At 37.6% G+C, this 27,285-nt stretch overlaps 1 protein-coding gene across 8 annotated transcripts in view; it reads right to left on the reverse strand.

Annotated features, from left to right (window-relative positions):
- STAU2 (staufen double-stranded RNA binding protein 2) overlaps positions 1–27,285 on the reverse strand; it is a 365,226-nt gene that overhangs the window by 316,784 nt on the left and 21,157 nt on the right. For 2 of the 8 annotated variants that reach the window (XM_053661195.1, XM_053661196.1), the window contains one exon: positions 1,702–1,832. The exons of 2 other annotated variants lie outside the window; for them this stretch is intronic. In XM_053661195.1, coding sequence (XP_053517170.1) covers positions 1,702–1,815 — 114 coding nt within the window. In that variant the 5' untranslated portion in view covers positions 1,816–1,832. Of the gene's footprint in view, positions 1–1,701; positions 1,833–18,310; positions 18,553–21,036; positions 21,200–27,285 lie in introns of those variants that run through there. 4 more of the 8 variants (XM_053661194.1, XM_053661200.1, XM_053661193.1 and 1 more) reach the window with 4 other exon arrangements.

Below are 27,285 nucleotides of genomic sequence, written 5' to 3' on the forward strand. Positions count from 1 at the left end.
GAAAAAATGTCCTCAGGTGAGATTTTTTTTAAAGATCATAGAGGTCTTGCAGTTATTGGTAATGACAAGGTCAAGAATGTGACCTAGGAATGAGTGGAAGACAAAGTATCTGGAAATGTGCAAAAAAAAGTGGTAAGCATATTGGAACAATCATCTACACAGACAGTAAAATCATCAAAAATTAAAACAGGATGACTGTTAGAGTAAAAGTGAACCAGGAGAAATGTGAAACTTCTGGCCACTTCTGTAGCCGGAAGTTAATGGTTACAATGACAGATGGGTTTAGGGGGGAGGCAGTGAAGTCAATATATTATGAAATTCAAAGTGGAGATGGGAGGGGGTCTCCAGGAAGACCCCCTGGATTTGGCAATGAGAAGCAACCAGGACATATATTAGAGGAACCATAAAATACAGAAAATAAATCTTCATTGCCTCTAAAAATCTCAGTCTATGTTGGTTAATAGTAATGACCAGCGTATACCATTGCACAGGAATGGCACAGCTGAGAAAGCTGTAGAGTCCTGCTGGAGGCCCAGTAGGGGGATCAGAGAAGTTTCACAGAGGTTTGGAAAATGTGACATGTAAGCTGGGTGTCTAAAAATGAGGAAGAGCAAAAGGACCTTCCTGGCAGAGACACACTACTACATAGGCAAAGTCAAAGACATGTGAAGAAAATATGAAGCATTCTAAGAAATGCAAACAGTTCCACATGATTAAGGACAGAAAGAGAATGAGTATGAAATGCGTATGAATTAGTCAGTGTGAAAGAGGAAATATGACTACAGAGGTAGACCAAGGTCATAATCTTTTTCTCTGCATAAAATACATTATATACAAATTAAATTGTTGCCCAAAAATCCTTCATAAAAGCCTCTAGTAGAAAACAAAATTGATGGATTTTAATTTCATCTTATTTTGCTTTTTTAAAGATGCTAGAAAACAATTAAATAACCCAATGGCTAGTTGCTTTACAAAGATTAACCAACTTTTACAGAATCTATTGCTTCCACATTATATACAGAAATTGACAATCATTATCATAACCTCCAATACCCAAGATTTAAGAAATTTATGCACAACTGAGATTTTTTAAAGCAGATGAATTGAGCTCAAACATAAACGCGTTAGTTACAGATTTCTTTGTAACATGTATATATTAAACATATAAGGCTATATATAAATATAAGCTGCTTCTCCATTTCAAAGAACAATGTTGCAAGTGAATGCATGGATAATAATAATACTGGTTATAGAACTTTTATAAATAGTGAATCTTAGAATTAATGGAAAAGATGTCTCACTAGGTAACCATTGCTCTACTTGCATTTCTACCGTAGCAGTTATGACTTAATGGAAAGAGCATTATACTTGGGAGTCAAAGAACAATCTAAATGTTGGCACAGGCATTTATGAACTATTAAGCAAGTCACTTAACTTTTCTGTTCTGTGCCTGAGTTTCTTAATTTACAAAAAGAAAAATCCATATCTCATGTGATTTTGTGAAGTACTGTTATCTGAGCTTTATAAACCATAATAAGTGACAAAATTGTCTAGTTACTAATTGCAAACTATTTTTCATTATAGAAGAGTCTTCAGGCCACTGGCTGCCCCTCCCCCAAAATGAAGCACAGTTAAAATCTAAGATGATAAATCTGACAGACTTTCAGAAGCATGTCTCACCACCTCTCTTCATAACCTTACCTTCGAATGAGCAGGCCCTCTTTCTTTCAGAAGTTTATACTGGGGTTGGACTCTATTGAAACGGGCTAACTCATTTACCAGACACATTGGAGTTTTCTCTTTGAGGTTTGCCATTTTATCTTGGAGAGAAGCTGCAAATAAAAAGGCTGTAAAGTTTTTGTCATTCTTGACTTTACAAAATGGAAGAAAAGCTAAATTTGATTCTTTTAGCTTGAAGTCAGATTGTAAATTTGGATTAAGTAATTTTCATAAATTTTATATTAGAAAAAAATCAAGCCATCAAATGTCTTCCATTACATGCAACAGAAATATGTATCACATTTTAAATAACAAATCAAGGTAACTTCCCTAAGTATGTAAGTTGTTCTTTATACATGTATGATAACAGCATGCTTAAAGATTTAAAATAATGAAGATTATAATTTCTATCTTGTAACTTTCCTTTTCTCTTAAAAAATTTTAGCATAAACACATAATTCTCCTGATTCTTATTACTATAAAACTCATTTTCTCTACCTTTTCTATCCTTTGATCTTTTTTTTTTCTTCTCATTTTGAGGCAGCATATTAATTGAAAAGCTCTAGACTTCGGAATCAGGTCATAAATTTAAGTACTAGCGCTTTCAAGTACTATTTTATAATAACTTCTTTTCCTGTTTTTTAAACAAAATTTTTAAAGTATAAATAGGAAGAATAATTTAACAAATGCCCATGTCCTTAACATCCAGAACTGAAATTAATATTTTCCATATTTCCTTTGTCTTGTAAAAAAAAGTATTACCTTCCAGTTAAGTTCCCTTTTCCTATTCTAAAAACCACTTTCATATGAATTTAGAATATATTCCACTTTTATGAATTTAGAATATAAACCACTTTTATATGAATTTAGAATATATTACTTTCAAATACATTTGGATCCCATGTATTTGGGATCTTTCAAATACATTTATATGCATGCATGAAAAAATACAGTCTTGCTATACGTGATTTTACAGTTGCATAAATAGTAATATAATATATTACTTTCACTACTTTCTGCACTCCTAATGTTTCTGAAATTGTAACAAATAAATTCAGGACATTACTTTTAACTGCTGTATAATTTTCATCACAGTATCATATCCATTTCTCAATCTACTCCCCTACTGATAGACATTTAGTTTGTTACTAATTCTTCACTCTCACAGGTAAAAACATGCTGCCAAATGGCACCAAGAATGACGGTACCCAATCACCTTCCCCAGCAGCATGAAAATTACCATTTACCTCAACCCTGAAAACACAGTGTGGTTGAGTATTTTAATTTTTGATAATCTGATATTTGACAAATTGTATCCCACTATTGTTTTTTGTTTCCCCCACTATTTTAATTTGCATCCACAGTTTACAAGCGAGGCTCATCATCCTCTCATGTTATTGATCATTTGAGTTTCCTCTTCTGGGAATTGCTTGTCCATCTTGCTATTGATTACTCTGTAGATTATATTTACCGATCTTCTTTGAACTGTGCTTTTCATGCCCTAAAAGTAAATCCTTCTCTGAACCTGCAAGGTCTTAATGATTTTTACTTAATTTACTAAGCCTTCTATTCTTTAGCTGTAAAATAAAGGTAATAAATCTATCTCACTTAGCTCACAGGCTGTTATGAGGTTAAGATTTTTAAATGAGTGGTATTCTAAATTCTACCACAATTACTACAACTTCAGAAATTTTCCTAATACTATATTAAATTATTTTATCCTATGTTTTCCTTCGTCACATTTAGTGACACATTTAATCATTTTTTAGTTTTTCATCCATATCTCATGAATTAGTGTAAGAACATGCAAGGAGATTACTTCCTACTCAATTAAACTGAGTTGCACTTTATGGAGAATACATTAAATGAATGGAAATAGCTGCTTTTAGGAACTTTGTCTTCAAACATTATATAGCAAAGTTTAATGTAGAAAATAGTATTCCTTTAACTTTTTAATACTCTTTATAGGACCAATACTCTTACACAATAACTTGATCACAATCATTATGATTAAGAAATTACTTTATAAAAACACTACATAAATACCTAGTAGGGCATAAGTCAAAGGAAAGAGAATCTAAGCAACCAATTGGAGGACCAATATAGATGACAAGTAATTCTACAATCAAACCCTTCCAAGTGGCTTGCAAGCCAAAAAAAGGGGGGAAAAAACCCCTAGTAATCATTAATGTTTGGGCAATACAAAAAAGACAAGAGGAAGTCAAGATAATTTTAAGAAAACTTGCACTTCACTTTTTTTGTGTGTATAATTCAAATGAACATTTTATAAATTGTACCAGAGTCAATCATTCTATCAAGTACAAGGTGACCTGGGTATATAATCAACTTTGGCCCTTGCATAGCATGGCATTTAATACTTGGGTACAACAGATAACACAGCTAACTGAATATCAAAAAAAAGCAAAACAGAAATATAAAACTTTGTTAAAAATGAGAAAATATTAAGGTCTGGTAAAAATCAGTCAATTTTGCACAACAATGAAATAGCATTTATACTGTTAACAATTTTTATAACTCAGCAATGCTGAATATTCATCTCTAATGATGGCAAAACTTCTAGGAACACTGCAAGCATAATGTGACAATTTTACAGTACAAAACATGTTAATAGCATAGACTTTAAATGTTAAAGGAAAGTGCTAACTAATATCATGGTATTAAACTTCTATTAATTTTGACTCTGCTTCATAAAAACAACATGATTTCAATAAAACATTTTAATGTGTGACTGAAGTTTTGGGGTAAAAGGTATGCAAAACACATGCAAAATCTCACTTTGATAAAGCTTTATTAGTTAAAATTCAATTGTTTCAAGTTGGTAAATTTAACTAAGACCATTTTAACTATGGTCTTAGTTAAAATCATTTATTTTAGAAAATGATTAACACTTTAAATAGCTGTTCTTCTATTTAATCAGAAATCTTATTAGCATTAATTACTTGACAGAGCTCAGCGATACAGCTATAACTCAAAAATAAAACTGAAATTTTGATAAAACATCTACAAAATTACTTATAGATGCTTTAACAAACTTGTCCATAAAAACTGAGAGTTGCCCTGACTGGTTTGGCTCAGTGGATTGAGCACTGGCCTGTGAACCAAAAGCTCACCAGTTGGATTCCCATTTGGGGCACATGCCTGGATTATGGGCCAGGTTCCCCAGCTGGGGGCATGCGAGGGGTGAGAGGTAACTGATCAATGTTTCTCTCACATATCAATATTTCTCTCCTTTCCTTTCCTCTTCTCTTCTCCTCTCTCTGAAAATAAAAATAAAATCTTTTTTAAAATGTTTTATCCCTGGCTAAAGTGGCTCAGTGGATTGAGTGCCAGCCTAGGAACCAAAGAGTTGCTGGTTCAATTCTCCAGTCAGGGCACATGCCTGGGATGGGGGCAAGGTCCCCAATACGGGGGCACAAGAAGCAACTACACATTGATGTTTCTCTCCCTCTCCTTCCCCGCCCTCTAAAAATAACTAAATCTTTTTTTAATGTTTTTAAAAAATTAAGATATATAAACTTAATTTATGTCACTATTTAGAAAAGTCAACAGTTGAAAAAATGAGAAATATACATGCAGTTGCTAAGAATGTCCCCAGTGAGCTATTTTGAGATAGGCTTCAAGTCAATTTGGTGGCTAGAATAGCAGACTACTACTCAGAAGTAAATAAAATTAATGAAATGGAGTTCACAATATAAGATTTTGCTTTTGAGAGAGCAAATGCCACGCAATGGTCAGCAGCCTGTTTGGATATCTCTGTCACTTACTGAAATCTATGGGACCTTGAAAAAGTACTTAAACATTTATTTCTTGGACAGTAAAATAGAAATAATAGTTATTTTTATACTACTAGTTGATGGTATAGGGTAAATGAGATGACATAAGACACTTAACAAAGTAGGAATGCATTATTATTTTGATTACAAATAATTTGTTAAAATACCATCATCAAATAGGAAAACAGTGCTATGGTTTTATAAACTTATTTCATGGCTTTCTAAGCTAAAATATTCTGAGTTAAAATATTCTGTTAATGTAAGCTGATTTGATTCATACAAGTATATTTGATATTCTGTTTGAAACAGGTATTTGTTATTATTTTCCCAGATATATTATAAGTTGGTTTTCCACTAAAATATTCTCAAATGTACCATAAATTATATTAAGATTTCTCACATTTTATCTTTGCTGATATGAAGTTTTTGTACCTGTTACTCTCCATAACTTTGATAAGCAACATTGGTAAAAGCTATTTATAATAACAATAATATCTGTACACACTCAACATTTTTACATATTTTGCTGATAAAAAATATATATCTATTTTTTTAGATAAACTTTATCCACATATCTTTATAAAATGTACTGTACTCTCTGGGACTTGAATCTCCAAACTACACCAAAATAATGTAGCTCACAGTTTTCAATAAACAAGAACAACCCATTCCAAATGAACTCACTGTCTAGTACAAGAAAAAATACAAACAATGAACCAGTACATAAACTACAATATGGTCAGTTCCATAATAATGCTATTATAGGAATGCAGTAGGTGAAGAGAGGATAAAAAAGTAGGTTATAAGAGGTGTTAATTAGATAGTTAAGGAAATAAGGAATTCGCCAAGTTAATAAGAAAGGAAAAAAGAGTCCAGGCTTATCCAGAGCGTACAAGCAGGAGAAAGCAAATAAAACACACACATTCTGGCAAATGCAAGGAGGTCATTAGCAGACTACAGAATGCATAAGAGAAAGTAGCAAAAAAATTTTTTGATTAAAATCCATCAAAACACCAAAAGTTTCCTAAGCCAGAACTGAGAGTAGCAATGTTTTTGAAGTAGTTAAGTTGCAGCCAGAGCTGTTGCGAGCCAAGTCACTGTCTACCTCACCTGCCCACAGAAGAAACTGCTTCCATCCCAGGTCCCAGGAATGACTTGGACAGTTTCTACATCTCTTTGCCAGCTTCCCTTTCCCTAGCCCCTGCTATTGGAAGGGACTCGACCTAATTCCCCAGTAAAATAAAAAGAAAGAAAACAGTCAAGAGAGCTTTACCTCCCAGGGGCTCTTGTCTTCTAGAAGGAATGTGACTACCTATCCATACATATAGCTGAAACAAATACTGTAACTTCAAATTAGACTATAACCTAAGGTCATCCATGAAACAATCACTAACCAAGGATCAAACTGCTCTATTATAAATGCCTATCAATCAGGAAAAAATTTAAGTTCCTATCTCATATAAATACAAATATAAATTCCAGAAGTATTAAAATGAAAATTATAAAAAATATGACAAAAGCACAAGAAACCCTAGGTAAATATTCATCAGAATCCTGTAACATAGAAGGCACTTCTATAGATTGAGAAACCTAAACAACTTAATAGGATAAAGTGACAGATTCAAGAACACTGAAACGTAAAACTTCTATACAGCAAAACTCGTCAAAAATGACACTAAAAGAAGTCTACAAACTGGAGGAGAAATACTTACAAAATGTGAAGACAAACTGCTAACATTCACAAAATACAAAGATGTATTTTGAGTTGTGAGTTGTATGTGAGTTGATGTAAGTCCAAGTTTTAAATCCACCAGAAACCAGAGCGAATGCATGCACAATCAACTCACAATATAATTTATTAAATAAACACATCCACCAAAAAAACTGTTTAAATAAATGAAATTTTGAACTCCAGTGAAATATAATTTACCCCCTTAGACTGAGAAAGATAAAAAATGATCATGTTAAGTACTGGCAAGGGTATGGGAAAATGGGCACAAATTCTATTGATGAACATGGAACAATGCAAAATTTTGGTGGGCAATCTGGCAATACTAATTAAAGTTTCAGTCAAATCTATCTTTAAAACAGCAGTTCCACAACTAAGAGTTATATTCCATACAGGAAGACTCACATCAGATCTACACATGACAATGTGCAATAGAAAGGCTACAAGAGCAAAGAATTATAAACAAGCTGAGTATTTATTCACCAATAATTGTTTGGCTAAACAAACCACAATGCACTGTGCAGCTCTGAAAACAGTAAGGTGCAGTGCTTCTGTACTAACAAAGGACATTACAAATGTTGAATGAAAAACAGTTACAACTGCTTATCCTCTGATCTTACTTTTATTTTCTTTAAACTAAACATGTGCATGAATTTGAGATGTGGGACTGGTGAGCAGGGTCCTCACTTCCTACTTTGAAGTACTGCAATGCTTTACTTTGTTACAATAAATATGTATAACTTTTATTACTTAAAAATTATTTTACAAAACCGTACCAAAGGTAGGGAATGTTTTATAGTGGAAAAGCCTTATGTTCTAACTGCTATCAAACTTTCTAAAGTCATTCTGGTGCCATCAATTTTCTCAGACAGAGGATGCTCGAAGACCTGACTCAAAGCAGGTCACAAGTCACTTACAAAAAGCCACAGGGCTGTGAAGTACAGCATAGGGAATACAGTCAACAATATTGTAATGACTCTGTATGGTGTCAGATTGGCTCTAGACTTATGGGGGGACAACTTTGTAAGTTATATAATTATCTAATCACTATGTTGTACACATGAAACTATTATGTTGTGTGTCAATTAATGAAAAAAAAAAAGCAGGCCATAAGACTGTGAAAACAGTGTAGCCTTACCAACATATGGTATGGTTAGTCTTCTTAAGTTTAGCCATTCTATCAAGTGCTTCTCATTGTGACTTTAATTTGCATTTCCCTAATGACTAATGACATTGACCACATATTTTTATTTGAATGCTATCTATATACATCATATAGTAAAGTGTCTATCTGAATACCTTTCCAATTTTTCTTGAGTTATTTATTATTATATTATTTGAAGTTTTTATTGCATTTTAAGTATATTCTATTGATTATGCTATTACAGTTGTCCCAGTTTTTTCTCCCTTTCATCCCCCTGCATTCTGCATCCCCCATCCCCTTACCCTCCCAGCATCCCCCCCACCTTAGTTCATGTCCATGGGTTGTACATATAAGTTCTTTGGCTTCTCCATTTCCTATACTATCTTAACCTCCCCTGTCTATTTTCTACCTATCATTTATGTTACTTATTCCCTGTAGCTCTTCCCCCTCTCTCCTCCTCCCACTCCCCCACTGATAACCCTCCAAGTGATCTCCATTTCTGTGATTCTGTTCCTGTTCTAGTTGTTCACTTAGTTTTTGTTTGTTTTTTTTAGGTTCAGATGTTAACAGTTGTGTGTTTGTTGTCATTTTACCATTCATATTTTTATCTTCTTCTTAGGTAAGTCCCTTTAACATTTCATACAGTAAGAGCTGGGTGATGAGGAACTCCTTTAACTTGACCTTATCTGGGAAGCACTTTATCTGTTCTTCCAGCTTTGCTCAATAGAGTAATCTTGGATGTAGGTCCTTGCCTTTCAAGATTTTGAATACTTCTTTCCAGCCCCTTCTTGCCTGTAAGGTTTCTTTTGAGAAATCAGCTGATAGTCTTGTGGGAACTCCCTTGTAGGTAACTTTCAGCTTTTCTGTTGCTGCTTTTAAGATTCTCTCCTTATCTTTAATCTCGGGTAACTTAATGATGATGGGCCTCAGTGTGTGTTTCCTTGGGTCCATCTTTTCTGTAACTCTCTGGGCTTCCTGGACTTCCTGGAAGTCTATTTCCTTTACCAGACTGGAGTTTTCCTTCATTATTTTTTCAAATAAGTTTTCAATTTCTTGGTCTTCCTCTTCTCTGGTACCACTATGATTCAGATGTTGGAATGTTTAAAGTTGTCCTGCAGATTCCGAAGCCTCCCCTCATTTTTTTAAATTCTTGTTTCTTCATTCTGTTCTGGTTGACTGTGTATTTCTTCCTTCTGGTCCAAACCACTGATCTGAGTTCCAGTTTCCTTTCTGTCACTGTTGGATCCCTGTATATTTTCCTATATTTCACTTTTCATAGCCTTCACTCTTTACTCTATTTTGCAACCATACTCAATCAATTCTGTGACAGCCTGCTCCGCCAGCCTCCACCTTGCCCACCCTGGTCCTTCAGCCACAGCTTTGCAGCAAGTCCTCTCAGTCTGGCTTCCCATTTCTGCCCCTCCTGCCAATCTGGATGAATGCTTCTTCTTTAACTCCTTGGTTGACAGACTTTCATAGTTTGATTTTCTGACAGTTCTGGTTCTTTTTTGTTTTTAAATTTGTTGTTGTCCTTCTTTTGGTTGTGTGAGGTGGCACAGTGTGTCCACCTATGCCTTCATCTTGGCTGGAGGTTCTCTTTCCCAGTAGCACCTACAGCTCAAGTGGACACTGCCACTGCTCACCCACCAGCTCGGCTCACACGCACCTATCTCACTTTGTATAGCCTTCATTTCATGACTGAATTCAGTCATTTCTGTAAGCATCCTGATTACCAGTGTTTTGAACTCTGCATCTGATCGGTTGTCTATCTCCTCGTTGCTCAGTTCTTTTTCTAGAGTTTGATCTGTTCTCTCATTTGAGCCATTATTTCTTTATCTCAGCACACCTATTACGCTGTAAACAGGGAGCTTTAGGTATTCACCAGGGCAGGGAAACCCAGTTTGCTGTGTTGTAGAGCAGTATGTGGGAAAGGGGTCAGGAAGGGAACAATGCCACTTGCCAGCTTGCTCAACTCTCGCCCAACTTTCAGTCACTTTCTTTGCTTCCCAGAAGCTGATTGAGCCCTCTCAGGTGCTGATTCCCAGGTGGGTGGGCTTGTGTACGTCTAGGACACCATGAGCCTCTCCTACAGGCTCTTTTGTGAGGCTGGGAGTTTCTCCAGCTGATGCAATCCCCCAAAACCCTGCAAAAGTCAGGACTTCGGAGGCTTTATTTCCCCACAGTGGAACCCTGGGTTTTGGGGTCTATCTCACTCCCTAGTTGTTCCTCCCAGCTTATCAGTGTGCAAATGGAGAACCTGCAGTCAGCCATCCCATACCTCAACCATGTGGTCTGCCCCCTTCCTTGCCTTGCATCATCTGCCCCAGCTGCCTGTATCCACCTGTCCCACCAGTCTGGATAAATGTCTCTAACTCCTTAATTGTTGGAGTTCCATGCAGTCTGATTTTCTGGCAGTTCTGGTTGGTTTTTGTTTTTAAATTGGTTGTTATCTTTCTTTTGGTTGTGCAAGGAAGCAAAGCGTTTCTACATTTCCATCTTGAGGGAAACACTATTTGAAGTTCTTTATTATATATTCTAGGTACAACCAGTATTAATCAGGTACATGTTTGGCAAAGACTTTCAGGATGTGGCATCTCTTTTCACTCTCTTACCAGCACCTTTTAAAGAACAGACTTTAGTTTTAATATCATCTAATTTATCAATTTATTCACATAAAGGTTGTGTTTTGCTTTTTTTCCTAAGAAATAATCAAGTAGTTAAAACCTCAAAGATTTTATCCTAAGTTTTGTTCTAGAATTTTTACAATCATAGGTAGTACACTTAGGTCTCTGAGCCATTTTTTTTAAACAAATGATAGACTCTATCTTTTATTTTCAAATACTTTATTTATCTTTAGAGAGGAAGGGAAGGAGAAAGGGAGAGAAATATCAATGTATGGTTGCCTCCCATGTGTCCCCTGCTGGGAACTAGCCTGCAACCCAGGCATGTGCCCTGACTGGGAATCAAACCATAGTTGCTTGGTTCCCAGGCCCGCGCTCAGAGTAGAGCTCAATCCACTGAGCTACGCCAGCCAGAGTTTTTTTTTTTCTACTTATCTTTTTATTTTCCTAATTAATCTTTATTGCATTTTTTTCCAGCACCATTTAGATCCCTTATATCTTCCTATCCCCAGCAATCACCACACTGTTGTCCATATCCATGAGCCATTTTTCTTTTTTGCTCAAACCCTCTACTCCAAACCCCCCCTAGTGAAGAACGCACACTAGATGTCATGTGTTCTTCAACTATGAGTCTGTCTCTGTTTGGCTTGTTAGTTCGGTTTGTTCAATAGATCCCACTTATGAGTGAAATCCTATGGTTTATATCTTTCTCTGACTGGCTTATTTGACTTAGCATAATGTTCTTTGGTTCTATCCATTCTGTTGCAAATGATAAAATTTTCTTTTTTACAGCCCAATAGTATTCCATTGTGTAAACATCCCATAGTTTTTTCCACTCAACCACTGATGCACATTTTGGCTGCATACATATCCTGGCAGTGGTAAATGACACTGAACTTAATGGGGGGGGGGGTGTACATGTTCTTTGGAATTAGCATTTTGGGTTCCTTCAGATATATTCCCAGAATTGAGACCACTGGGTCAAAAGGCAAATCCATTTTTGATTTTTTGATGTAGCCCCATACTGATTTTCAGAGTGGCTGCACCAGTCTGCATTCAAACCAAGAGTGCAAACGTGTTCCCCTTTTCTCCACACCCTTGCCATCCAGCAATTGTTCATTTGTTGATTTACTGATGACAGCCATTCTGACAGGTGTGAGGTGATATCTCATTGTAGTTTTAGTTGGTATTTCTCTGATCATTATTGATACTGAACATCTTTTAATACCTCTATTGTCCATCTGTATGTCCTCTTTGGAAAAGTATCTCTGCAGGCCCTTTGTCCACCTTCTAATTGGGTTGCTTGATTTTTTTTTTTTTTTTGGTATTGAGTTGTGTAAGTACTTTATAAAATTTTGGATATTAACCCCTTATTGGATGTATCTGTTGGGAATGCTGCCTGGTTTCAGGAGCTGTAACCCCACCACGGCTAAGGCTGAGTAAAAAAACCTTGGGACCATAAGCCACTAAGAAGACAAAGCTTATCTCCCTGGTAGGGGTGCTGCCTCTGCCCCCTTTACTTCACCCTGCCTGGCCCACAATGCATGACCAGTTAGCCAATGACGGGTAAGATTCCTCAAAGGAGGGGCAAGCTAAGACATACATGGTCACGAGGGGCCCTCAAGGAAGGACTTGGAGGGCTACGAAAAGAAGGGGTGATGGACCTCAGCTTTGACATAGCCCAAGTCCTCATTCTGCCTGCAAGAAGTCTCCTAATCTCTTGGCTGCCTTACTTCTCCTGCCTGGCTTAAGCCTCAAACAATGAGGGAGGTGAGAGTGGCCCTGTGCTGAAAAGGGTGGGATGAGTTCCCCAGGGCAATCAGGCCTAAGGGAGAATGCATAAAATCCTGTGAAACCTGCTTTGCTAATACCCTCAATTTAAATGACAAGGGTCTAAGCATGAAATGAGTTTGTTTCCCCAAAGTTTTATGGGGCTTTAGTTATATAACCCTGACTCAAAATAAGCTCTGAGAGTTCTTCGAATGTTATCTATTGTTTGATCATTACTGCCTGACAATGACTGATGAGCTTTACATATGTGCCCTGTATTCCTATGCAAATGAACCCAATAAAAGCCCGTTGAGGAAAAGGCTTCTGGCCTTCTCCTTTCAGAGACTGGCCACTTTTCCTCCCCAAGCAGATCATGTTTTGGTAGACTTATTCTCATCAGTGATGGCTGGGGGCCCTACCAGCAGAGCTCCCCCGACATGCATCAACAAATATAGTCTCATATTCTGTGGGTTTTCTTTTTATTTTGTTAACAATTTCCTTTCATGTGCAAATGTTTTAGTTTGATGTAGTCCTATTTCTTTCTCTCTTTTTTTTTTTTGTTTCCCTTGCCTAGGGAGATATATCAGACACAAAATTGTTACCAGCAATGTCCAACATTTTGCTTCCTATGTTTCTTTCTATGATTTTTATGCTTTTCAGTCTAACATTTAAGCTTTCCATGTATTTTAAATTTATCCTTGTGTGTGGTATAAGAAGGTGGTCTAGTTTCATTTTTCTGCACATATCTACCCAGTTTCCCCAACACCATTTATTGAATAAACTATCTTTAGCCCATGTATGAGCATACTTCCTGCATTGAATATTAATTGACTATAAACATGTGGGTTTATTTCTGGCATCTCTACTCTGTTCCATTGATCTATGTGTCTGTTTCTATGCCAGCACCAGGCTGTTTTGATTACTATGGCCTTGTAGTATAGTTTCACATTAGGTGACATGATTCCTCCAACCATGTTCTCCTTTCTCAGGAGCACTGTTGCTATTTAGGGCTTTTTAGGCTTCCATAACATTTTTGAAATATTTGTTCTATTTCTGTCATATACATCATTGAAATCTTGATAGGAATTGCACTAAATCTATATATTACTTCGGGTGGTATGGATATTTTAATGATGTCGGCTCTTCATATCCATGAACATGATACATGCTTCTGCTTCTTTGTGTCTTCTTCTAGTTCTTTCTTCAGTGTCATAATTTTACAAGCACAAGTCTTTTACATCCTTGGTTAGGTTTATTCCTATTTTATTCATTTTATTTATTTGTAGAGAGAGAAGGAAGGGAAAAAGAGGGGAAGAAACATGAATGTGTGAGAGATTCCCTCTCATATGCTCACAACTGAAAACCTGACTCACAACTTAGGCATGTGCCCTGACTGGGAATCGAACCAATGACATCTCGGTTCAAAGACCGGCACTCAATCCACTGAGACACATGACCAGGGTCTATTTTATTCTTTTTGAAGCAATTGTGAATGGGATTGTTTAAATTTCCCTTACTGTTAGTTCATTACTGGCATATAAAAATGCAACTGATTTCTGGATATTAACTTTTTGTCCTGCTACTTTGCTAAGCTCATTTATCAGTTCTAATAATTTCTGGGTGGAATCTTTGGGGTTCTCTAAGTACAATATCATGTCACCTGCAAACAAAGAGAGAGTTTTAGTTCCAATTTGGATACCTTTTATTACTTCTTCTAGTCTGATTGCTGTGGCTAGAATTTCTAGTACTGTATTGAATAAGAGAAGTAAAAGCAGACATCCCTGTCTTGTTCAAAATCATAAGGGGAACACTTGTAGTTATTGCCCATTGAGTATGATGTTGGCAGTATACTTGTCATACATGGCTTTTACTATTTAAGGTATGTTCCCACTATTCCAACTTTGGTGAGAGTTTTGATCATAAATACTAGGTTTATGATCAAATAAATCATAAACTTATTTAATGTGCTGGATTTTATTAAAAGTTTTTTCTGCATCTACTGATATGATCATGTGCTTTTTGTCCTCCATTCTGTTTATGTGGTGAATCACTTTATTGATTCGCAAATGTTGTACCAACCTTGCATTTCCAGAATAAATCCCACCTGATCATCATGTATGGTCTTTTTGATACACTACTGTATTGGATACACTACTGCTAATATTTTGTTGAGGATTTTGGCATTTATGTTCATCAGGGAAATAGACCTATAATTTTCTTTCTCTGCAGTATCTTTATCTGGTTTTGGAATTAGGATAATGCTGGCCTTGTAAAATGAGTTTGGGAGCCATCCCTCCTCTTGAATATTATGAAATAGTTTGAGGAGAGGTGTTAGTTTTACTTGGAATGTCTGGTAAAATTCACCTCTGAAGCCAACTGCTCCAGAGCTTTTGTTTGTTGGAAGTTCTTTTTTTAAAATTTATTTTCTTGATTATGCCATTACAGTTGTTCTATTTCCCCCACTTCATTCCCCTCCACTCTGCACACCCCCTCCCCCACCATTCCTCCCCTTTAGTTTATGACCATGTCTCAAGTTGTTTAGATTCTATATTTCCCATACTATTCTTACCCTCCCCCTATCTATTTTCTATCTACTATCTATGCTACTTATTTTCTGTACCTTCTACCCCCTTCTCCTCCTCCCACTCCCCTGTTGCTAACCCTCCATGTGATCTTCATTTCTATGGTTCACTCCTGATCTAGCTGTCCTCTTAATTTGCTTTTGTTTTAGGTGTGGTTGTTAATAACTCTGGGTTTGCTATCCTTTCACTGTTCATATTTTTTATCTTTTTTTTCTTAGGTAAGTCCCTTTAACATTTCATATAATAAGGGCTTGGTGATGATGAACTCCTTGAATTTGATCTTATCTGAGAAGCACTTTATCTGTCCTTCCATTCTAAATGAAAGCTTTGCTGGACAGAGCAATCTTGGTTGTAGGTCTTTGGATTTCGTGACTTGGAATACTTCTTTCCAGCCCCTTCTTGCCTGAAAGGTCTCTTTGGAGAAATCAGCTGACAGTCTGATGGGAACTCCTTTGTAGGTGACTGTCCCCTTATCTCTTGCTGCTTCTAGGATTCTCTCCTTCATTTTAATCTTGGCTAATGTAATGATGATGTACCTTGGTGTGTTCCTTCTTAGGTCCAACTTCTTTGGGACTCTCTGAGCTTCCTGGATTTCCTGGAAGTCTATTGTCTTTGCCAGATTGGGGAAGTTCTCCTTTATTATTTGTTCAAATAAGTTTTCCACTTGTTGCTGTTCCTCTTCCCCTTCTGGTACCCCTATAATTTGGATGTCGGAGCATTTAAAGATGTCCTGGAGGTTCCTAAGCCTCTCCTCATTTTTTTGAATTTTTGTTTCTTCATCCTTTTCTGTTTGGTTATTTTTCCTTCCTTCTGGTCTGCTCCCTTGATTTGAGTCCCAGTTTCCTTTCCATTACTATTGGTTTTCTGTGCATTACCATTCATTTCAATTAGTTTAGCCTTCATATATTCCTCTAATTTGTGACTAAAATCAACCAGTTCTGTGGGCATCCTGATCACCAGTGTTTTGAACTGTACATCTGATAGGTTGGCTATTTCTTGGTCGCTTAGAGTTATTGGCTCTGGAGCTTTGAGTTCTTCTTCAGCCATAACGTTTTGGTCTGTTTGCGCCTGTTAAGTATGAGGAGTGGAGCCTTAGGTGTTCACCAGGGCGGGGCCACCCAGGTCACTGGTTTGTGATGCTGTATGTGGGGACAGGTCAAAGAGGGGTAACAGTGGTCCCCTCTGCTGCTTCCTGCCACTGGGGCCTGCATGGTCTGTCTCACTGCTCGCTCCTTCACCTGGTTTTTCTGTGCATGAATGTGTGACCGGAGTCAGCCTGCCACCTTACGCCCTCACTAGGTCCGCCCGTTGCTACCCCACATCTGGGATCCACCCATGGCTGCCTGATCTTTCCTGCCGGACCCTGCTCCGCTGCTGGCTCCACCCCTCTTACCAGTCAGGCTTAACAGTTCGTTGTCAGATTTCCATATAGTTCAATTTTCTGTTTTGGCTGCGTTCTTGTTACTAAAACTTTGTTGTCTTTAAACTTGGTTGTGCGAGGAGGCATAATGTTTCTACCTATGCCTCCATCTTGGCGGAAGTCCTTGTTTGTTGGAAATTTTTTGATGAGTGCTTCAATTTCATTAGGTGTAATTTCTCTATTAATATTCTCTGATTCTTCCTGATTTACTTTTGCAAGACTGTATAGTCCTAGAAATTTATATATTTCATCCAGGTTGTTAATTGTTCCTAATATTTTCTTACAATACTTTGTATTCCTTTGTTGTTAATTCCTCCCTTTTTAATGGAGGAAATGGAGGAAATAATTCCTCCCTCATTATTTCCTCCCTTTCATTTGCTTTTATTTATTTGGGTCCCCCTCTTTTTTTCTTTTTGATGAGTCTGGTAAAGGTTTGTCAATCTGTTTATCTTTTCAAAGAACCAGCTTTTAGATTCATTTGATCTTCTGTCTCATTTTTTAGACTCTACTTCATTTATTTCTGTACTGATCTTTATTATTTCCTTCTTTCTACTCACTTTAGACCTTGTTTGTTGTTCTTTTTCAAATTCCTTTAAGTGTGAAGTTAGATTCTTTGAGTTTTTTCTTATTTTTTGAGATATAACTGTAATGCTATGAATTTCCCTCTTAGAACAGCTTTCCCAGGGTCCCACATATTTTGGATTGTTGTGTCCTCATTTTAATTTCTTTCGAGGTATCTTTTGATTTCCTCCTTGATCTCATTGTTGACCCGTTCATTGTTTAATAACATGTTATTTAGCTTCCATTTCTTTGATTGATTTTCAGTGTTCCTCTTGTGATTGTTTTCTAGTTTCATAGCACTGTGGTCAGAGAAGAGGCTTGGTATGATTTCAATATTCTTAAAGTTATCAAGACTTGTTTTGTGTCCTAACATGTGGTCTATGCTAGGAAATATTCCATGTGTACTTGAAAATATGTATATTCTGCTGCTTTGGGGTGAAATGCCCTGAAAATCTCAATTAAATCCATTTAAACTAGTGTGTCGCATAAGGCTACTTGCTCCTTGTGGGTGTTCTGCCTAGAAGATCTATCCATTGAAGTCAAAGGGTTGTTAAAATCCCCAAATATAACTCTATTTCTTTCCATTTCTACTTTTATGCCCATCAAGATTTGCTTTACATATTTAGGTGTTCCTATGTTGGGTGTGTTGGGTTTACTAGTGTTATATCCTCATTTTGGACTAAACCCTTTATCATTATGTAGTGTCCTTTGTTATCTCTTACTATAATCTTTAAAGTCTATTTTGTCCAATATAAGTACTTCTGCCCCAACTATTTTTTCCTTCCCATTTGCATGAAATATCTTTTTCCAACCCTTACTTTTAGTCTGAGTATTTCTTGCGATATGAGATGGGTCTCTTAGAGGCAGCGCATATATGGGTCTTGTTATCTTATCCATTCAGCCATCGTATGTCTTTTGGTTGGAACATGTAAACCATTAACATTTAAGGTGACTTTTAACAGATACATACCTAGTGCCATTTTATCGTCAGACTATTTTTCTCTTTTTCTTCTTCTTAAAACAAGCCCATTAACATTTCCACTACTGGTTTGGTGTTAACAAACTCCTTTAGCTTTTTCTTGTCTGGGAAGTTCCTTATTTCTCCTTCAATTTTAAATGACAGCCTTGCTGGGTAACACAGACTTGGTTGTAGGTCCATTCTTTTTATCACATTGAATATTTCACACCACTCCCTTCTGGCCTGAAATGTTTCTGTTGAGAAAATAGATAAAAAACAGTCTAACTGGTGCTCCTTGGTAGGTAACTACCTTCTTTTCTCTTGTTACTTCTAGGATTCTCTCCTTGTCTTTAACCCTTGTCATTTTAATTATGATGTGTCCCAGCATAGGCCTCTTTGGGTCCAACTTGTTTGGGACTCTCTGAGCTTCCTGGACTAGTGTGTCTTTCTCCTTCACCCAATTAAGGAAGTTTTTAGTCATTATTTCTTCAAATAGGTTCTTGATCCCTTGCTTGCTCTCTATTCCTTCTGGTATTCTCATGATGTGGATGTTGTTATGCTTCATGTTGTCCAAAATATTCAAGCTCTCCTCATTTTCATTCTTTCTTCCTTTGCTGCTTGGCCTGGGTGTTTTTTTCTACCTTCTCTTCCAAAACACTGATTCTGTCCTTTTCTTCATCTAACCTACTGTTTATTCCTTCCAGTGTATTCTTTATTTCAGATATTGCATTTTATTTCTGACTGGTCATTTATAAAATGGTTTACATAGCTTTTTTATGCTGTTGAGTATCCTTATAATCATTACTCTAAACTGTCTATCTGATAAACTGCTTGACTCAATTTCTCTAGCTCTTTTGGAAAATTTACTTTCTCTTTCATTTTCAGTCTGTTTCTTTGTTTTACCATTGTGGCCACTTTGTATTTTCTGCTCTAGTTGTTAAACTAATCAACTGTTAAAAAAAAGTTCACTTGTTAACCTATCAAACTGCAATCAGCAGCCTGGCTTAAGAACCACAGGGTGGGGTAGAGTAATTCCTGTAGGTAGGTCTACTGCTTCCTCTCAGGTTGATGGCACTTGGAAAGTAGTGCTCCACCTAAGAGTTAGGGCTCCTACAATATGGTGAATGACCCAGCACAGGGATCATGGCAGCCTTTCCTTCAGTTTTCTACTTAGCGTCACCAATCCCACTCTCCTCTACTGTCTCTAATCCACTGTACCCTCTCTTTGCTGGAGCACAGGGTAAGTGGCTGCAAATAAAATTTTGTGTTTTGGCCCTTTAAGAGGTTCTCTGTGACTCCAGCCACCTTTCCCTGGCAGACAGAACCCCTGGCTGCTTTTCACAGGGAAAGCTGGATGTTATCTGAGTTCCTTTCCGCCTCTGATGCTGTAGGCTGCGGAGCCCAGTTGTAGTTTAGACCCCACAATTCTCAGGGGGAATGCCCCAGCCACTGAAATGTCCCTCTAGCACTTCAGCTGCTGCCTGGGGAGAACCCAGCCAGCCCTCTCATGTCTCCTCTGCACTCCCTACCAATCGCATTGTGGCAGAGTGGTTTCTTCTATCTGTCCGTGGTTATAAGGCTTCTCTCCAACTAGTGTTCAGTTGGTTATTCTGGATGACTGCTCTACAATTTAGTTGTATTTCCAGATTGGTCCTGGGAGGAGGTTAGTGTAGCCTCCACTTACTCCTCCACCATCTTAGATCCAACTGAGCCATTTTGAATTAATTTTTGTATATAGTGCATGATATGGATTCGATTTTATTTTTTGTGTATTCAGAGCCAATGTTTAAACACAATTTGTTGAAAAGTCCATATTTTTTTCTACTGTTTTCCTTTTCTGGCTTGGTCAAAATCAACTATCTATATATAAGTGGGTTTATTTCTGGACTACATACCTGTTTTGTTAACCTATTTATCTTTTTTATGACAATCGGTTTTTATGTAATTTTATAATAATTCTTGAAATTAGGTAGTGTTGCTCACCCCCTCTCACATCATTGTTCTTTTTCATTGTTTTGTGGCTATTCTAAATTCTTGCATTTCAATATAAAATTTTTTTAGGCAAAAAATGCCTCCAAGTATCAGAATAAAAATTTTGTACATTAATTTGGTAAAAATCAACATTTTAACAAAACTGAGTCTCCTAATCAATGTACCAGATACACAGTCTATTCTCATTATTGAAATAACAATATCTCAAACTTACTAATAATAGTCATGTTCTATAACATCACTGCAAATAGTGTATTAGCAAAGAATGAACTATTGCTTCTATAGGAAATACAGGTTCGGGTTCCTGCAAACTTCTGATCATAACATTTTGACAGTTAATCCACACACAACCTTGCTTACTGTGTGTTTCTAGTTAAGGACACCTTACTAAATATATGTTGTTGGTTTATTAACATTGAACTCACAGTCAACCAGCACTACACAGCACTTTAAAGAACTGAATCACTGACAAAAAACACAAAATATGCAGCATTAAATAAGGCCAAGAAAAGGACAGCATGAGAACTGAAATGAGAGCAGAGTACATGTTCACCTTCAGTTCACATTGTACTCATTAGGTGATTTAAATTTTTTACCCCTCTGGTTGTGTCAGTGAATGATTGCAAAAAAAATGTAAGTATTGATTTGGGGCTTACAAATATATTTTAACAAATGATCAATTCACAAATACAAAATCCATGAATAATGACTCAACCATATGTCTCAATTTATTTAGGCACACTTACTTTCTCAGCAATACTTTATAGTTCTCAATTTTCTTTGACATATGTTGTTAAATTTGTTTCATTTATCCACAAGTTATTTTTGCATATTGATCTTCATGTACTACCCTCATTCATTAGTTCTCATAAGATTCCATCATATCTTCTACATGAATGATAAGGTTATCTGTGAATAAAGACAGTTTTCTTCCTTGAATTACAATCTCAATATCATTTATTTCTAATGCAGTAACTAAATTATCCTGGATATTTTAGATCATTTATATTTCATGTAATTATCAGAACTATTAGGCTTAAGTGTACTTGATTTTTTTGTGGAATATATGGCATAGTTTTATTTAATTTATAAAAATGTATAAGAATTTTTTCATTAAGGAAAAAAAATAGCCAGGGCCTAGATAAGCCAATTACTTACAAACCTGAGACATTACCTAACACTGTCCATCCCTCTGGCTACTCAAACACCACAGAGACCCTCCCACTCATAATTAAACTCCACTAAAAAAATAACATTGTGCTTAATCCTAACAGGACTGACAGCCCTCCTGAAATGAGGGTATACCTTCTGTCCAAAAATGAGATTCACAAAGTCCCATCAGTCAGTTACATCACTCTGGATGTTGGATTCTCTTCCCATTCTACCTGTAGTGCTAGAGACCCCAGGCATAACTCAACATATAGTAATATAGATTAAAATATCAATGTAACCATCAACAGCATTCCTTATATGCAATATACACACATAAATAACAAGCAGGAAAGAAAATACAGCTGCTAAGCCTTCATTTCTGTAATTGATCCCAAAGCCACTGTTGACATTTATAATTTCTCTTTTTTCGACTAGCTATACTATGTTCTTTTCACCCTCAGTCAAGACTTCATGGTTGAAGTATTTTACTGGTGAAATGACTCAGAAATGGGCTGCTGTATTCCTCCATTAATCTTTTACTACTGGAAGTAGAAGTACAACACACAGGGCACCCAGAGAATCCTCTAGTTCCCAAGGGTAGTCTTCCACACCACCACTGCAGCAGCAACCCAACTGACCCTTGGTGATCAGGACCAATCACGCCACCAGCAGGGCACCTACTTCTCTGCCTGTAGTCACAATGGTATAAGGAGCTCAAAACGGCTGCATGGCAGTGTCAGCTTCTAAGTCGATCAATGTATTCCCTAATAGAAGCATTCCTTCCTTGAGAACTTAATCTCTAGCTATCAAAGTTCAAAGTTTCAGGGATAGAAAGCAACATTTTTGTGAATGGGTTACTGTGTATAATAGTGAAAGTTGTCCCTCCCATTTCCATATCAGGGTTGCTGGATCCATGTTCTTTTTCTGTTATTATTGCTGACACCATTACAGATGTCCCCCATTTTACCCCTTTTCCTCGCTCCACCAACACCCACCCCTGGCATACACCACATTGTTGTCTGTGTCTGTGGGATTTGAATTATTTACCTAATTCTTCTAATTTAGAAATTCTTTAGCCCTGGCTGGTATAGCTCAGTGGATTGAGCACAGGCCTGTGAAACAAAGGGTCGCCAGTTCGATTCCCATCAGGCCTGTGTTGCAGGCCACAAGTCCCCAGTAGGGGACACATGAGAGACAACCACACATTGATGTTTTTCTCCCACTCTTTCTCCTTCCCTTCTCCTCTCTCCAAATAAATAAATAAAATTTTTTTTAAAAAAAGAAATTTTTTAGCTAATTTCTTCCAGTCCCTTTCAACACCCTTCACTCTGAGATCTATCAGTCTGTTCCATACGTCCGTGCCTCTAGTTTTGTCTGCCAGTTTATTTTTTTTTTCATTAGATTCCACAATATGAGTGAGATCATATGGTATTTCTCTTTCTCTAACTGGCTTCATTAGCTTAGCCTAATATTCTCCAGGTCCATTCATACTGTCACAAAAGGAAAGAGTTCCTTCTTTTTTACACAGAATTCCACTGTGCAGCCCATTGGTACTTCTGGCCAAGATGGAGGTATAGGTAGAACACTTCAGTATTTGCACAATCATAAGAAGGATACCGAACAATCTAAAAACAAAAACAACCAGAAAATTGAACTGTATGAAAGTACAACAACCAAGAATTTAAAAAAGAAACATTCATCCAGACAGGTGGGAGGGGTAGAGAGGGAGCAGTGTAGCATGGCAAGAATGCAGCAGGAGCAGCCAAAGAACAGGTGATCCCACATTCACATGCAGTAGATAAAAACCAGGAGGGACAACTGGAAAGTAAGCAATCCCAGTCCCAGGACAGACCATGCAGCCCAGGGTTCCAGGGCTGGGAAATAAAGCCTCATAACCTCTCACTGTAAAAACCAGTGGGGTTCTGGGCAACGGAAGAAACTGCCAGTTTCTCAAGAGAGTCCATTTAAAGGGCCACCAGGATTCTGGAAAGTACACAAACCCACCCACTCTCAGAATCAGCACCAGCACAGTTGCTAAAGGGTGCAAGTCACTTAAGGAAAGTGGAGGAAGTGACTAAAAATGGGTTGTGAGCCAAGCAAGTAGCATTGTTCCCTCTCTGACACCTGCCCCGCATATAGCGCCATAAAGTGGTGAAGTAGGTTGCACCACCTTGGCGAATACCAAGGGCTCTGCCCCTTTCAATAAAACATGTGCCAACATAGGGAGTCAAAGCAGCTCTACCTCATATACAGAAACACAAGAAGGCTGCCAAATGGGGCAGACAAAGAAATATGGCCCAAATGAAAGACCAGAGAAAACTCCAGAAAAAGAACGAAGCAAGAAAGAGTGATCAACTAACCATAAAGAGTTTTCAAAAAACTGGTGATTAGGATGCTGAGAAATGAGAGTACAGCCACAAATTAAGGAAGAAGTGAAGGCTATACAAATTGAAAATAAAAAATATATATACAGTGAACTAACAGTGAAAGGAAGGCAGCTGGGACTCAAGTCAATGATTTGGAACAAAAGTAAGAAATAACCATTCACCTGGAACAGAAAGAAGAAACAAGAATTTTTTTTAAAAAGAGGAGAGGCTTAGAAATCTCTGGGACAACTTTAAATGTCCCAATATCATAGGGGTTCCAGAAGCAGAAGAGGAAGAACAAGAAATTGAATACTTATTTGAAAAAAATAACGAAGGAGAACTTCCCCAATTTCGCCAAGGAAATAGACATACACGTCCAGGAAAGTCAGAGAGTCCCAAAGAAGTTGGCTCCAAGAAGGAAGGAGCCAAGACACATCATAATTAAAAAGCCAAAGGTTAAAGATAAAGAGAAATCTTAAAAGAAGAAAGAGAAAAGCCGAGAGTTACCTACAAAGGATTTCCCATGAGACTATCATTTCTCAAAAGAAACTCTGCAGGCAAGAAGGGGCTGGAAAGATGTATTCAAAGAGATGAAGGGCAAGGACCTACATTCAAGATTACTCTATCCAGCAAAGCTATCATTTAAAATGGAAGAGCAGATAAAGTGTTTCTCAAACAAGTAGAGCTAAAGGAGTTCATCATCACAAGCCATTATTATATGAAATATTAAAGGGATTTATGTAAGAAAAAGAATATCAAAACTATGAAAACTAAAATGACAATAAACTCGTAACTATTAACAACTGAGCCTAAAAAAACCCCAACAAAAACAAACTAAGAAAACAACTAGAACAGGAATAGATTCACAGAAATTGACATCACAGGGAGGGTTATCAACAGGGTGGGGGAGAGAGGAGATGGGAGAAATAGTACAGAGAATTAGAAGCATAATTGGTAGGTACAAAATAGACAAGAGGAGGTGAAGAATAAAATAGGAGTAAATAAATAAAATACAACCTTTTTAAAAAAAGGAATAGTATGGGAAATGGAGAAGCCAAAGATCTTACATGTATGATCCATGGACATGAACTAAGTGGTGGGGGGATGCTGGAGGGAATGGAGGTACCTGGTGGAGAGGGGCAAAGGAGGAAAAAAATGGGACAACTGTAATAGCATAATCAATAAAATATACTTAATAAAAAAAAGAATTTCATTATGTAAGTGTACCATCACAACCATCAGCAAGATGAAAGGCAATATGGGAAAACATATTTGCCAATAATACATCTAATATGGGGTTAGTTTCCAAAATATATAAAGAACTTTTTTTTATTGTTGCTCAAGTACAGTTGTCTCCATTTTCACTCCACCCTGCCCCCCAGCCCCCCACCCCTGCCTTCCACCCTTGAACCCACCCTCTATGGCTTTGTCCATGTGTCCTTCATACATGTTCCTTGATGCATGCCACCCACTATCCCCTATTACCCTTCTCTTCCCTTCTCTGTTTACTGTCAGTAAAAAACTTATACACCTTAGGAGTTCCGCCAAGATGGAGGCATACGTGGAAACACTTTGCTTCCTCGCACAACCAAATCTAAAAACAACAAAGTTTTAACAATAAACGCAACCAAACCACACAGAAAATCGAACAATACAGAGTCCAAAAATAACAAACAGGGTGAAGCTAGCAGCGGAGCGGGTTGGGCAAAAAAGATCCCAGGTGCGGGCTAGCTATGGGCGGACACAGGTAAGAGGTGCGGCTGGCTGGCTGTCTACGGTCAGGTGCACATTTGCGCGCAGAGAAACCAGTGAAGAGGCGAGCATTGAAACAGATCATGCAGGGCCCGGCTGCGCAGGGCACTGGGCTTGCACATTTGCGCTCAGATAAACAGGCGCGGACTGGGCAAGCGGAGAGGACCGCCATTGCTCCCTCTCTGACCCCGCCCCCACATACAGCATCACAAATCAGCGACCTGGGTGGCCCCGCCCTGGTGAACACCTAAGGTGCCTCTCCTCATACCTAACAGGCATGAACAGATCAAAACATGGCTCAAGAACAACTCAAGAGCCCCAGAGCCAATAAATCTAAGCGATGAATAGCCAAACTTTCAGATGCACAGTTCAAAACACTGGTGATCAGGATGATCACAGAACTGGTTGATTATAGTCACAAATTAGAGGAATATATGAAGGCTAAACTAATTGAAATGAATGGTAATGCACAGAAAACCAATAGTAATGGAAAGGAAACTGGGACTCAAATCAAGGGAGCAGACCAGAAGGAAGGAAAAATAGCCAAACAGAAAAGGATGAAGAAACAAGAATTCAAAAAAATGAGGAGAGGCTTAGGAACCTCCAGGACATCTTTAAACGCTCCAACATCTGAATTATAGGGGTACCAGAAGGGGAAGAGGAACAGTCACAAGTGGAAACCTTATTTGAATAAATAATAAAGGAGAACTTCCCCAATCTGGCAAAGGAAATAGACTTCCAGGAAATCCAGGAAGCTCAGAGAGTCCCAAACAAGTTGGACCCAAGAAGGAACACACCAAGGCACATCATAATTACATTAGCCAAGATTAAAATGAAGGTGAGAATCCTAGAAGCAGCAAGAGATAAGGGGGCAATCACCTACAAAGGAGTTCCCATCAGACTGTCAGCTGATTTCTCCAAAGAGACCTTTCAGGCAAGAAGGGGCTGGAAAAAAGTATTCCAAGTCACGAAATCCAAAGACCTACAACCAAGATTGCTCTATCCAGCAAAGCTTTCATTTAGAATGGAAGGACAGATAAAGTGCTTCTCAGATAAGATCAAATTCAAGGAGTTCATCATCACCAAGCCCTTATTATATGAAATGTTAAAGAGACTTACCTAAGAAAAAGAAGATAAAAAAGATGAACAGTGAAAGGACAGCAAACTCACTGTTATTAACAACCACACCTAAAACAAAAGCAAATTAAGAGGACAGCTAGATCAGGAGTGAACCATAGAAATGAAGATCACATGGAGGGTTAGCAACAGGAGAATAGGAGAAGGAGAAGGGGGGAGAAGGTACAGAAAATAAGTAGCATAGATAGTAGATAGAAAATAGATAGGGGGGAGGGTAAGAATAGTATGGGAAATATAGAATCTAAAGAACTTGAGACACGTGTTCATGAACTAAAGGGGGGGAATGGTGGGGGAGGGGTGTGCAGGGTGGAGGGGAATGAAAGGGGGAAATAGAACAACTGGAATGTGCAGGGTGGAGGGGAATGAAGGGGGGAAACAGAACAACATAATCAATAAAATAAAAAAATATATTTAAAAATAAAAGAACTTATACAACATAAAACCAGGAGACAAACAATCCAATTAAAAACTAGGTAAGCCCTGGCTGGTGCAGCTCAGTGGATTGAGCGCGGGCCTGTGAACCAGACAATCACGGTTCGATTCCCAGTCAGGGCACATACCAGGGTTGCAGGCCGGTTCCCTGCAGGT

The sequence above is a fragment of the Artibeus jamaicensis genome, unplaced genomic scaffold, assembly GCF_021234435.1.
Source record: "Artibeus jamaicensis isolate MK-2021 breed Jamaican fruit bat unplaced genomic scaffold, CSHL_Jam_final scaffold_916, whole genome shotgun sequence".
In the NCBI taxonomy this organism is placed as follows: Eukaryota; Metazoa; Chordata; class Mammalia; order Chiroptera; family Phyllostomidae; genus Artibeus; species Artibeus jamaicensis.